Genomic DNA, 14423 nt, shown 5'->3' with positions numbered 1-14423 from the left:
GAAGAAATACACTATACATGTGTGGCTGATCAGACATCATTCTCTAACCACATGACCTTGAGACATTCACAAAAGCCCTCATTTACAATAAGCACAACTCTTCGCATTTTGACAATGTTTAGACTTAAGCAAATATCCACAATAAGAATCATATAGCTATGAATAAAGCAAGCATTCACAGTAAATATGTACTGCAATTACTGAGAAGAGTTATTTTTAACTATTTTAGTCTAGAGTTTGTTTAAACACTCTTTATCACACATCGGTTCAACAGTCACCATTTTCTGCAAATGCAAAACCCACCACACAACTCACAACTGCAGATCTATTTGTGAAAAGACCTACAAGCTGCTCCACATATAGATTGTTCGAGGGTGTGAAAAATGTCTTTAAAGGTCACTGCCCAGTTTAAATTATGTAAGTGGACTTTCTAGTCCCACTATAACAGAGAACCTTGTGTTATCTCTTCTCCATTTTGAATATTATATTGAGAATGCAATGCTTGTGAAGAAAGGCAAGTAATGGCAATTCTCGAAAGCACTGAACAGACAAAAGAGTGACTGCAAAACAGTTTGATTCAATGATGCAGAAACAGAAGAAATTATGACTTAAATAAGAAGATGCTTGGAAAAAAAGAGAGTGCCAGAAGTAAATGTGACGATAGAAGAGTCTTTCCAGAAGAGCATGAAAACTGAATTTGGTGACTTGGAATGCTCGAGCATCAAGAAGGACTGAAGACCATACAAGTCTTTCTAGTGAAGGATGAGGCAGAAGTGGGCAGAGGAGGAGGAGGACAGTGTTCACAGGCGACTCAGACTGTCATTACCGTTCTCCAGGTTCTCGTTACTCTCATAGCAGCCTGAGTCACGCGGGGAATCTCCCATGAGGCCACGCCTATCCAAGAGCAGCTTCTCCTGTGAGCCTCCGGACTGACTGCTTCGCTCTGGGTCACTGCTTCCTGCAACGCACAACACCACCAACAGGGGGCAGACAGTCACATCTTATGATCTCAAAAGACCACTCTGTATGCGTATCCAAACTTGAGGTGCATTGATCAAAAACACTGACATCATTCACCATGTTGAGGGAAACCATAAGCCATAAGCTGAAACCAACCTTCATCGATATATCAGAGATCTATACAATATACTGAAAAATGGGAAATCGACCAATGCTGGTAACTGGAATCCAAACTAATGTGGCCCATCATTTCCAGGATTGACTGTAATCAGTCCTTTTCAGTGTGTTTATTAGTTTGTCGTGCAGAAGCATTAAGAACTGAGCATCCTAACAAACATTTAATTTGGTAGCTATGACTCTGCATGTTTGATTTGTATTTGACAATACTTCTGTGTGTCTTAGGTAGTGCTCGGGTGACATATAACACCCTGTTGATTGCCTGACCCACCATCATACTCTTGCAGCAGCTCCACAGCCGTGAGCAGCACAGCTCTGTGCTGGGGATCTCTAATGTTCAGCTCATCCAAGTCTTCCTCCTCTAGCAACTTGAATGTGTCCAGATCCTCATAGCCGTTGAAAAGGAAGGTGGGAAGATGCTCCTGTGGAGAGAAGAGGATGGATGATGCACAGACAGATCAATAAAAAATGTGGGCGGAATTAATTTAAACTATGGATGAGAATTAAGCATGTTTGAAGTTTCCTCACTGTGTTGTAACTCAGAAATTCAACGTTCAGTTTTTTTTGTCCTGTTCTTCAAATTACAAATGTTGTCAAATATTTACTTTAGGAATGGTTCAACATTTTAGGAAAAGCACTTATCCCCTTTCTCTCCGAGAAGCACTGAGCCGGCTTCTGTCCAAAGGTAAGAAGAAATCCACCTTTCAGCACCTCCAAAACTCAACAATCTCATTTGTTTATCTGTATAAAAAATCCATATATTCTTTTACATTCTGACAGAGCTCATGTTGAGAAAAGCTGACTGCCTCCTCCTTGTTAATTTATATTTAGAATACAGACTCAAGAGTGGTATCAATCTTCTCATCCAACTTTCAGTAAGGGAGCAAATATTTGTATTTCCCAAAATGTCAAACTATTCCTTTAAACAGACCTAAAACCCATCACACTCTTATCTCTAACTCATAAATGTGTGAAATAAAATGTCTGCCATTGTTTGTGCCAGATTAAATTCCTCTGTGCGTGTAACAGATTTTGATTACTTTGAGGTTGATGCGATCAAGGAGCTCCTCCACAGAGGTGGGTTTGGGTTGCCGTGCCCTCCTCCTCCTGCGCGTCTTTTTGGGCTTCACCTCCTCTTCATTCAGGACATCCACATAAATGAACTTGAAGGTGCCGACTTTACCGTTGAGCATCCCCATCCATGTACCCATTGGTGGCTTACTGATGATATCAATGACGTCCCCACTCTGAAAAACAAGATCAGTGAGGCTTGAGATTCTTAGAAGATATCAGCGCTGACCAGCTATTCTTGGATTTATTGGATCATTACTGTGGTCGAACCTTCAGTTTGAGGGAGTCAGTGTCATAGGGACTGGGGGTGAAGTCAGTATGAACCAGAGCACGTCCACAGAAGGGTCCATGGTAAGGCAGCTCATCCTCTTCCCCGTCCTCAGACTTCACACTTTCTCTGTTGCTGTTGGAGGAGTCAGTGGTGCCCACTGTCTGACCACCTACACAAACCACAAGAGAACAATGAGCCGCTTCAAGACCACAAGTCTCCACGGGTCTGTTAGTATTTGAGAATATTTATTAATATGTCTTTTGACAGAAGTGCCAGATGTTACACAGTTTTACGCAGAAAGTTTAGACTATCTAAAAGCGATTTAATGTCCTTGAAATTCTTGTCTGAGAAACACCACACATCTGGTGTTCCAGGGCCAAGTTAAAACAAACAAGTATTATTTGGAAGTACACACACACACACACACCCACACACTTTAAACACACAGACTTACTCATGGAACTTTGTCCGCTGAGGGAACTCCTTAGGCTTTCTACAGACCCTCCTGGCTTCAGTTTGGGTTTCTCCAAAGAGTCAGAGTCTATCTGAGGCGAGCGAGGGCAGCCGGATGTGCGGTCTGGGCTTGACTTAAATACAGAGATGGAAAAAAATGATTACCTATGCTTCACAATCTTGACAACATTACTATTCACACAATCTACAGCAGTAACACTCATAGATGCTTCTGTAATGTAAGGTAAGTATACCAACTGTACATACCTGTTCAGAGAGAGAACAGTGGTATCTCTTAGATATGTGTTTTCTCATCGTTTCTCTCACAGACTTGACTTTTTTGCCCAGGGAAATACGTGACGTTGGTGGAGACTTAACAGCATCTCTCACACCACCATCTCCATCTTTGTTCTAATTTACATACAAAAAAAGAAGAAGAAGAAAAAAGGTAAACAAACAATTTCAACTATTTATTTTGATTCAGTCTATGCAAAGTCAGGACGAATTACGTACGGTGTCACTGTCAGAGATCACCGCATGCAGTGAGCGGTTGGTCAGGTCAAATCCTCCAAAGCTACAAGCTCTCTAGAAAAAAAAACAAACAAACAAAAAAAAACAAAAAACATGAAATCAGGAGTTGGGGGTTTCTTTGCTGAATACATTGAGTTTTAGAGCATGCTAGCCACTATCTACAGAACAGCATCTTAAAGGCACCTCTGTATTATTTTCAACTAGGTCTGCAAGTAACAAATATTATTTTCTAGATTATTAGTTCTAGATTAAAAGAAAAAAAAAATCTCAGAAAATAGTGAAAATGCGATGTCATCAAGTCATGTTTTGTCCAACCAATAGTTAAAAACCCAAATGACTTTGAACTACTGTCACATAAGACAGTGAAAAGCAACAAATGTTTAGCACATTGTTTGTAAAAATTCCTTTTGAATTATTAAAAGAAACTGACTAATCAATCAACTATTTGGGTTCTATTTTCAACATTGAGGTGGGGTGGCTGCCAGTTCCGTCTCTCAGTGATACTAAAATGTTTTGTGGAGGATGTCGAATGGTTTTTAAGCTGTAATATGGGGCCCATAAGGTCCTGCACCAGCTGAGGTTACCACGGATCCCCACGAGGTATTCCTGATTTCTTAAAACCACTAATTGACGTGTAAAACTATACAATCATGAACAAAATGAAAGTATCATGCACAAATAAACATGGACATATCAGTAGGGGATTATCAAAAGTAGTCAATTACACATAGAACTAACAAGAGCAAAGTCTTTAAAGTGGTGTCTGAACTACATCTCATATTGGCCTTCATTTATATTTAACAGGCATCAATGCAGGTGGCGGAACAGTGTTTGCGTGGTGGATTGGTTTGCAAAATACTGACAAATACCAGATTGGTTAGGAATTGATGTGATGACTCCAGGATAAATAAGGGGTACAAAAGGATTCAATATGTATGTTCTGTCTGTGTGTCCAAAACTATCCAAGGGCTTTACATTACATTTACATCTACTTATCACAGCAGACGCCTTTATGCAAAGCGTCTTACAAGTGAGGCAACTTAGAGTTCAGTGTCTTGCCCAAGGACATATGGACAGGGGGAGCTGGGGATCGAACTGCCAACCTTGCAATCAGTGGACAACCTGCTCTACCAACTGGGCCATTGCTGCCCCGCAGTAACTTCAACCTAGACCTACAGTCTGTTTTAAAGTAGCCAGTCAAAATGAGTCATTTTTTTGTTGCGCAATTGAGGGGGTTGAAGGATGGCATTAAGACTAACGCTGACTAACTAACTAGCACTGGAGGTCAAAAGATGTATTAATTTTTTACGGTACAGTAGTATTAATAATACACAACTTGCCAAACAACAGTCCTTATGCAAAGGCTCCTCTGTACTCACCCCATGGTGGCTGAGTGGGCTGAGGATACGGTGACGGAGCTCTCCTTCAGTCACTGAGCGAGCAATTTTGGGCTCCTCCTCATTGCAACCCTCTGTTTCAGAAAATGAAGAGCCACTGCCTTCACCTGCCTCCCTCAGCTCCCCTGCTACATTTGTCTCCTGGTGAACGGGGCTCTCGTTAGATTTGCCAAAGGCCTGGAAGATTTTCTGGCTGCTGCAGGTGTCCAGACTGCTAGAGGAGGGGGAGGTGGTCAGGCTGTCAGAGTCCCTGTCGTATATGAACTGCTCCTGCAGAGCTGAAGCCAGGGAGTCCACAGGGCAAACTGCAGGCTTCTTCAGCACACCTGAGTACAGGGAGGTGCTGGCATCTCCACAGGGAAGACCATCTATGCTTAGACTCTCTGGGCAGGTAAAAAGAGGCGAATGGAGAAGATTAACATGTAATAAAATGTCAAGGGACCAAATAAAATGTAACAAAATCATGTAATTTTAGATTTGCAGACTGTTAGATCTTCATTAAATATCAGATATCATCTATAGTAGTCATATCACCCAAGGCCAACACTATGGGAAGTTGACTTTCTGAAATCTATAACTTTTTTATGTTTTGGAAAATGACAATAACCATGCTGAAAAGGTGCAGGAAAAAAAGCAATAGCATATCCTTAAAAATATATACCTACACAGGCTCTACAACTAGTGAAAACACATGGCAAATACTGTTATTACAGTTCATATGCTTGGTCAAACAGTAATTACATCCAGCGCAATTACTGATATTTTCTCTGGACTCTGCATCACATTAACCATTGTGGTGTCCCAGGTGCACCATTTCCTCTGAATACACAGTATGGTCTTACTGTAACCACCTGTTGGTTTTTCAGTCTTGAGTCTTGATATTTTGCTGTGCCACATGCACAGCAAAATATCCATGGACTTAACCTGCATAAAAACTGCAACTTCTGTCACACTTTCAATCAAGTAGCAACACATTGTATGACAGTGAAAACGCAGACAATTTAGGAGTTTTCTACACAAACTTAAAAACTATGATGGCTGCCAAATCCACTTTGGCTTTATGAGATAAAGTCTGATGGTGCTTGTCCTACCCTCAGCTCCAGGCCTCTTAGACTCGTCGATTCTGATCAGCTTCTTCTTCACCTTCCGGGTTGAGTTGACCAGTTTATGGAGTCTCCTGAACGTAACAGATTCTTCTTGTTCATTGTCTGACAGGTCACAGGGCTGATAGGAGAAACAAATAAGAATTTTATTTACCGAAAACATTTTATAACATTCTTACTACAGAGCTTTGAGGTCCCAGCTGTAAGGACTAATATTTTGGATATGGAAAGAGATATTACGCGATACTGACACTTTTGGTCTTAATGCTCAGTTGTAGTACGTCAGCTGACAAATTTCAAGGTATCTTTTAATAATTGTTCTCCATTTCTAGTAACTTGTATGAAATGAAAAAGGTACTTAAGCTGTGTACTTGCTTTAGATGCTGCTGTAACACTAATATAAAACTGTGGTAGGAAACCACACTGAGGACAATAAAGGCCTTGCAAACAGCTGTGCCATATGCTCTGCATCACAACAGACTAGAAAAGGCTTTCTATATGTGGGAAAAAGAAATGCTAGCTGCTTGGAAACCACTTTAACCGTCATTTGAAATGATGGTTAGTGAAAATATCAGTGGTCCACATTTGAAGATTTGGGTCATTTATTTTGAGGGTTGATCTTCCGACCAAAACATGAGCGGTATGTATATCCCAGAATACGCATCAAAAGACAAAAATGAAAGCTGATCACAGTTTAAAATATACAACAGAAACTTAATGTAAGAGGAGATGGCTTATAATTAACAGAAACACAGGGGAGGGGGCAACACACATCAAACACTCACAAAGAAAGAAAAAGTGAGAGGAGAACACAAACAGAGCAGAGAGGAATAGTCAGGCCATCCAGACGAATCTGAAAAATGTGCCCTGAACCTGAGCCCCCTAATCACCCCACCCGTGCATAAAAGAGCTGCGACCTGCATAACAGGGCCCTGTGCTGAATCCACCCGCACACTACAGCACAATAGGGGGTTAGCGCTTTGACAGGAATGAATAGAAGTCTGCCCAGTGCCCTGCAGTTGGGAGAGTGCCCTGAGCTGCAGGGCTTTAGAGGGGCCCCGGTTCATCGCCGGGACAGGGACAGAGGGAAAGAGAGAGAGAGAGGCGCTGTCAACAGCTCAGCAGCCTTGGCACTGGTAGATCAGAGTCCCTCATGCACAACACACTGCCTGAAGTCGTGAACTAGCATTAAAAAGCAACTAAGGTGCCCTCAAACTTGAAGCTTAGAGACTTACGTTGAAGTTGAACGACTCATTTGTGCTGGGACTGGAGGGATCGGTCCACTCTGTGGGATCAGACCTGCACGTCTGTCTGTTTTGAATCTCAAACTCCTTTAGCTGTAAAAAAGATGACCCTGTTAGCACATGATGCAGTGCTTTATCTATAATCTACCAGCTGATGTGCTATTTATCCTTTAACAGCTGGAACATAACAGTTTTAAAATATATTAAAACAAAATCCATGTTTTGACCATATGCCTATATCACGATCTTAATAATACATCTTTAATAACACATAACCAAAAATGCTGTTAATATGCTGTTATGCATTCAGATGTGCCCACAGATAATACTGCAACCACACAAAACCTTTTTGCACTCTATCTAAAAAGGGTGCTTGTGGGTCTTTTGGCAAAATTACCTCACTGAAAACAAGGTGTTGTTTAGATATAACAACTTAAGGAATCATATTAAGTCCTCAAAGGTCAGGTCTGAAAGGCTTGTTCCAACCAGATACTTGAGCCATTTCATCAGTGGCAAAATTCCCTCTTCCTAGCAAACCCTTAAAGTCGTGAAAAAGCAGAGGCACACAGCAGCTGTAACTCAGCGTGACAGCAGCAACTCATAAGGCGGAGAATTTGGGATGCATGACTTCATACCCGTGCCAGGGCTTCCTCAATAGAGATCATATTCTCCTTCACCATCATCATCAGCTGGATACGCTCTTCGTCACTCATGGTAATTTCACTGGCCACAAAACCAATGTCATCACCTGTTAAGAATTAGAAATGTCAGCTGACAGAATTAAACATAACTGACTGCTCTTGAAACATTTCTTATGGTCACAAGAAAAACTCTGAAGGTCAAATGAAAAAACATAAGCAGGTTTTTGTGTTTTTAACTTAACACACCTTTTGAAATCTGACGCATCACTCCTTTCTGTGACTTTCGGAAACTCTGCCAAAAAGACTTGCTCTTTCTCTTTCCATCATATTTCCCTACACAACACAAGGATTCAGTTTAATTTAGTGCAGAGAAAAAATACAAAATGTAAAACCCCCTTGCCAGAAAATTCAACAACGAAACCTGGAGCAGGTAAAGAATAATAGATATTATGTTATGTTATGTCCTTATTTACGGTGTTCTCAAAAGTGTACAAGCATAAATCCAATATTTAGTATTTAAAAGGATTCACTCCCCATTGTTATTGTTATTATCAAAGATTAAATATGCTGGATTTAACAAACCTTGCAAGAACACTCTGGAATACTAATGAGAACAAAAACAATACTTTTAAAGTGGCTTATGTGTAGGTTTAGTCTTGTGTAAAATAGCTTGAGAAAGTTGTTCCAATCAGATTCTACTTAAAATAAAGCATATATTATAATAGGAATAATATAAACTTTTAACTTACCTCCTGATGATCCATCATCAGAGCTAGATTTGTGCACAGGAAACCTAAAAATTAAACAAAATATTTACTTAATTTGAAAAGTTCAAATTGGGAATCAAATCCCTGAACAGAGCAGTACCTGTTCTCCAAAGTTATTTTCTTCATTTTCCCTGCTATCCCACCATCTCCCTCCACATGTCTTTCTATCCTCCAGACTTGCGTCAGATTAAAAAAAACAAAAAACAATAAAACTCACAAAAGCGCACCGTCCCTCATGACAGTAGCATCATAGTAAAGGCAAATGAAAGTAGTCAAAACAGATGAAAAAGACTGGCTGCTCTTGGCTGATGAACAGAGGTCAGTGCTCCACAGACCATTGCAGGAACAATAGAGCCTTTTCATGTCCAGTTGGGCTTTTGCAGCAACAGCAGCGTTAACGTGGCCTCTGCATTCCCTGCACACTTTCCCCCTCCCTCTTTCTCTCTGTCTGTCTGTCTGTCTCTCTACATCTCTCTGGGCCGTTTGTTGTGTATAACTCTCTGTTTCTTACAGTCTCTCTCTAGGCTGACAGTTGTTTGTGGTGCAGGTCATATTGTCTACAGGCAAGGTGGAGGTTTCTCCCTGACCCCACAGACATAAAATACCAGGACAACTTGCAATGAAATTTAATTTTTGTGCACGTTTTCTAAATCAATTAAACCATATCCTAATTATTCTTTTACAACGTAGTGATTTATTTCCCTGACACCAAAAAGATGGTGGTTTGGTTTTAACCTATCTAGAAAATCTATTTATTACTCTGGTTTCTGTAAAGACTTGTTGAGTGTCTCAAGGAGATTTCAACTATGATTATAAAAATATCCGTTTTGGCTGTCAAACACACACATTGGTTTCATCTTCTTCAAAAGACCATTCAGCAGGTGAAAGTACACCTAAAGGGTTTCACATGCTCCCTCTTACCACAGTAAGTAATAACAGTAAGATTCCTCACACACTATGATGAGAAAGAGATAACTTTCCCATAAAAAGAAAAAAAGAAAATTTGTACCACTTGTGAATAAACAAATTTGAATCTTGAATCTTAAATCTTTAAATAGAGTCAAAAAAGGCAAAATACACAGAATAGCAAGAAAAGACTAATTTAAACTTATCAGATATCAATTTGAAAAATAAGCACTCAAAAACTTTACTTTAAAAATAATGGTGGTGTTACTGATACTGGTAACATCAGCTTCCTCCAGCATTATGTATTGGACCCACTAGGGGGAAGTGTAAGTATCCTGTGAATCCTGCTTGAATACAGGAGTAACAGATGTGGTCTCTTGTGGTCTTGTCCAGGTTCTGAAGACAGGCCTACTCAAAATAATAAAAGCCTTGAAAACATGTCTACTGCTAAATTCTCAAGATTCCATTTTTTACACAAGCTTAATCAAATTAGTATGTTGCTTTATCATTAGTCATCACCCAGTTTCTTTCATCTCATTCAACTTTCCAATGACAAAATATGACTAATCTTTAAAATCCTTCAAAAGAAACAATGGAGGGAAGGAAGGAAGTTCAGAGGTGACACAGAAATGCTTCATAAATGTGACTGGAGGGCACAAAGAAGCAGAGGAAACGCACGTGTCTACAGGGTGACAAAGAGATAATATAGGTGGAAAAATCATAGTTCAGCTTCCAAATGTGATATGACTTGAATAAATAATAAGTCTGTCAAGCCACAACACTACACAGTAACTGGACAAAATAATAGTCCTAGTCATATTTATTATTATCTATTATATTATTTACTGCTACTTATAATAGTCCCTGGAACAACGTGTTCCTGCTCTTGAAGATGCTTCTCCCCTTCGCCTCCCTCAGTAAAGCATGCTGGACCTTTCTGGTGTCTGAATAAACATTACAACACTGAAGTTGTGGATTTCCAACTTTCTTTTAAAACATGAGTTACTGGAAAAAAAATTTAATTTTTTTTTTTTTTACCTTCTTTCTGTCTCTGGAGTGGACGTGGCACTGCTGAGTCCGAGGGATTCCTAAAGGAGATGAACAAAGTGTGAATATAAACTATTACAGAGGCAATGCTTCAATTTACTGAACTTTTTTAAAGGTAATTTTAAATTATGCCATTTTCCTTCAAAGGAGAAAAAATATGTAGCAGACAAAATAGCTGATATACACTGAATCAAATGCAGTTAAGGAGCAACAATAGAGGAATTTGAGGTACTCGTTTATTTGTAATTTGTTGCACTTTTAAAATACAGATCTTGTTACTTGGTGGCAACAAAACCCACATGTTCCACTAGTCACATTTTTACCATATCTTAGGATCTGTTCTGGAACATTCAAGAACAACCTCAAGGTCAGCTCTCTGAATCCCAGTCAGTCAAATGTTACTCTCAAAATGTTTTCCGCTTTGGTTTTGCTTAGGATAGTCAGGACCAAGCAATTCCTCTGGCTCCTCTCAGCCTGTCTGCTGACACACAGAGGAGGAACTCGCCTTCTCATGGGGTCTGACACACTGAGAGCTGGACACTCACCTGGATCTGAGAGCGGAGCTGCACTGATGTGGCCACTGAGTCAACCTTTCCCTGAAACACACAGGCAGGGGAAGTGCCGGAGTAAATTATAGTGTCATCATAACACAGAAATAGAAATAATATTCAGCTCACAGATTCAGCCAGCCCACATTATGGAATAACACCGGTTAAGAGTTATGTGTAACCAGTCATGATCTCTGCAATTGCTGAACGAATAACAGGAGCCTGAACTTCAGTGAATTTTCTAAGCTGATTTTGAGAAAATATTCAACTGTAACTTTTAGGATTTTTTGTTTATTTGACATTTATTTGTGACAAAGACAAAGCAGATACAAGTTGAAGGAATAGTTCAACATTTCAGGAAATACACTCCTGAGAGTCAGAGAGTTAGATGAGAAAATAAATACTCCTTTCATTTCTGTATGCTAAATATGTACCTACAGCCATCAGCTGGTTAGCTTATCTTAGCAAAAAGACTGGAAATAGGGGGGAACTGCTATTCTGGATAAACAAACAAAAGTTTCAGAGGTGCTGGTAGAAGGATTCAGTCACCTTCTGTCAGAGCAAGGCTAAGCTAGGCAACCTACTGCTGGCTGTAACTTCATAATGAATGAACAGATGTAAGAGTGGTATCAATCCTCTCATGTAACTCAAATATGCCTATTTCCCAAAATTTCAAACTGTTCCTTTAAAAGGAAGGTTTGGCAAATCAGCAAGATGACAGCAGAAATAACCTCAATCATTTAGTGCTGGGATGTTAGATGTGTTTGATGAACCACGGTCTTAACTGACATGAGAAAGAATGATAAGACTGTTTACCATCTCTGCATCATGCACTACTTTGCGTTTCCGCAGCTCCTCCATTCTTTCACACACGTCACTGAGGGAGGTGCCGTAATACTGAGAGTACTCCTGAGCCAGGTCATCAAGGTTCCCCACTGAGCCATCCTGCAAAAGATAAGAAGCATTAAAAAAAAAAAAAACACACACACACACCGACGTGAGCACAGACCAGAAGAGGAAAACAACACCCCACAGATGTTGAGAAAGATGCCAAATAGGCAAACACTGTAAATACTGACCACTGTCATGATAAGCCATTGTTTCAAGCTTTAGTATGGTGAGCAGCAACACAAACAGCCAGGAAACACTGAGATAAAGCACGAGGAGCACTTTAACAGCATCAGAGACGTCCTGCTGTGATATTGCCTCTGTCTTCACCAGTTTGTTGTCTTCCTGCCCACTGACCCCTTCCACCTCTTCAGCCCTACTCAGACCTACTCAGACCTGACCCCCTGGCCAGAGGAAGCACCGTGTGACGCAGCTGCAACTCTCCCTCAGCTCTCCTAGAGTAATCAGGAGTCGGCTCAAGAGGCCACGGTCCAGTCTACCATAAATCACAAGAAACAGAGTCACACAGTCAGATGAGTCTTTGTCTCAACACAGAGCAAACTCCCGAATGTAACCCTTACTTTCCTACAATTGTGCGAGCTGAAGTTATGTGCTTTTTGACACATCGGAAGAAGATGACCTAGAGATAAATTATTTCAGAGAAATATCGCTGAGTTTTATAACCCAGTGACCTTTGAGACCAGAATCAACACACAGGGCTGATGGCTGGTTTCCTTGTCCGTGGAGTGACCTTAGTTCTAGACTAAAGAGGCATTTTAAACCAGATAACTCAAACTGTCTGTCAGTAACGACCTTACTCTGTCCGTCTGCCAAGTGCTGCTGGGCAGGTAGCGTACAGAGCAGAGCTTTTTCACTGAAATCACCTGCCTGCTGCGTCTTGAAATGATGTTTTGAGAGCGGTAAAAGTGAACCAAAACAGTAAAGCTGTGTGCCGGAAAACCACGCCACTGTCACTAAGAGCAACCCCTTTAACATAGAAGTAGTCATGTGGTCCATTTTTTAATATAAAACTACTGATAATAAGCACTTTAAAAAAGTAATTTATCAAAACTTATGTTATGTTTTATAAAGCCTCTTTTTAATTATCTTGGATTGAATCCTCCCCATAATGTTTCCGGCCCAGTGAAGGTGGTGGTATAATATTTATTTCACCATTTTTGAGGATGTTTAACAATCCTAGGCTCACATAAACAGGTAATTTTCTCTAAATAAATATGGGCATTTTTCACTTGCTGTGCCAGCGCTGAATTAGAATGGGAAAAAGACAAGATAAGTTCTGCAAAATGATACAAAATTAAAAATTCTCAAATTCTTGTCCATTCGGCTTATAACGTATTTATTAACAATTCAACATTTACTGTAGTTTTTTTAGCTTTTAGCCTTTGATTTTTGTTTTTCGTTTTAGCTTTATGATTAACGCGATCTTTCTCTCTTCCATCACTACTTTGTGTGTGCGTGTGTGTCTCTGTCATAGGTATTTGGGGACAAATTTCAGACTAAAGACCAGTTAATTGGGGATGGCTCGTCCAACTGGGGACAAAAGCTGTGTCCCCAGTTGGGGAAAAGCTGATTTTTGGGTCAGTGGTTATGGTTAGGATTCGGGAAAGTCTCCAGGAAATTAATGCAACTCTATGTAATGTCCCCAAAATTGACCTAGATCAACGTGTGTGTGTGTGTGTGTGTGTGTGTGTGTGTGTGTGTGTGTGTGTGTGCGCCTGTTTAGCTTTTGATCTTGGTAGGAAGCCGCTGCATATAATAGCGCTCACAGGGATAAATGAGATTAATTAAGTTGAACTGAAACAAACTGAGTTGAACTGAGCTGAATTGAACTGAATTGAATTGAACTGAATCAGGTTACCTATTTTTTTTAATTATTTTCTGCTGCTTTGTAAATGAATGAACACAGTGTCATACAGTTACTGCAGAGCAGTGAGGCGACTTGAGTCATTCATGACTTACACAAAGAACCAAAGACTATATGTCAAATAGAACATAAAAAGATTACATTGTGGGTAATACAACATTATGAAGACAGTTCTTTATCATGCTTAGTCATGAGTTAAGACTGAACAGACAAACACAAGCTGTGTCTAATATTCAGTAATAGCCATCCAGCATGTCCATAAACTGTTTAATGCATTATTATTATATGTTTATTATTATTATTATTAGTATTTTTCAGTCATGCTATACCCTGAAGGTATGCAAATGTGCCTGCTGGAAACAGCCCTTTGCAGTGAAAACTAATACTGTGGGCTCACTTGTCTCTTGGCATGATAGACTGGCTAAACTGTCCAGCAAAGAGAGCCATTCATTTGGTAAATGACATGCCCCCGGGTTGAAAAAGGCCTGAAAATCTGGCTGTTTTTCATACAGTCAAGAAATTAGGCTGAGGCCG

At 40.1% G+C, this 14423-nt stretch overlaps 1 protein-coding gene across 3 annotated transcripts in view; it reads right to left on the bottom strand.

The window, feature by feature from the left end:
* LOC120795220 (SAM and SH3 domain-containing protein 1-like) overlaps positions 1–14423 on the bottom strand; it is a 53279-nt gene that overhangs the window by 1567 nt on the left and 37289 nt on the right. For 2 of the 3 annotated variants that reach the window (XM_040136916.1, XM_040136918.1), the window contains 16 exons: positions 11933–12061; positions 11114–11164; positions 10560–10609; positions 8598–8641; positions 8095–8181; positions 7843–7955; positions 7199–7300; positions 5952–6084; positions 4843–5243; positions 3446–3517; positions 3200–3343; positions 2934–3066; positions 2479–2648; positions 2178–2384; positions 1409–1559; positions 827–958 (listed from right to left, as the gene is read on the bottom strand). In XM_040136916.1, the coding sequence (XP_039992850.1) occupies positions 827–958; positions 1409–1559; positions 2178–2384; positions 2479–2648; positions 2934–3066; positions 3200–3343; positions 3446–3517; positions 4843–5243; positions 5952–6084; positions 7199–7300; positions 7843–7955; positions 8095–8181; positions 8598–8641; positions 10560–10609; positions 11114–11164; positions 11933–12061 (2119 nt within the window). Of the gene's footprint in view, positions 1–826; positions 959–1408; positions 1560–2177; positions 2385–2478; positions 2649–2933; positions 3067–3199; positions 3344–3445; positions 3518–4842; positions 5244–5951; positions 6085–7198; positions 7301–7842; positions 7956–8094; positions 8182–8597; positions 8642–10559; positions 10610–11113; positions 11165–11932; positions 12062–12195; positions 12501–14423 lie in introns of all 3 variants that reach the window. The other variant, XM_040136917.1, reaches the window with a different exon arrangement.

This window comes from Xiphias gladius, chromosome 10, assembly GCF_016859285.1.
Source record: "Xiphias gladius isolate SHS-SW01 ecotype Sanya breed wild chromosome 10, ASM1685928v1, whole genome shotgun sequence".
NCBI lineage: Eukaryota > Metazoa > Chordata > Actinopteri > Istiophoriformes > Xiphiidae > Xiphias > Xiphias gladius.
Note: the sequence above shows the minus strand (reverse complement) of the source record. Positions and strands in the feature narration are given on the sequence as shown.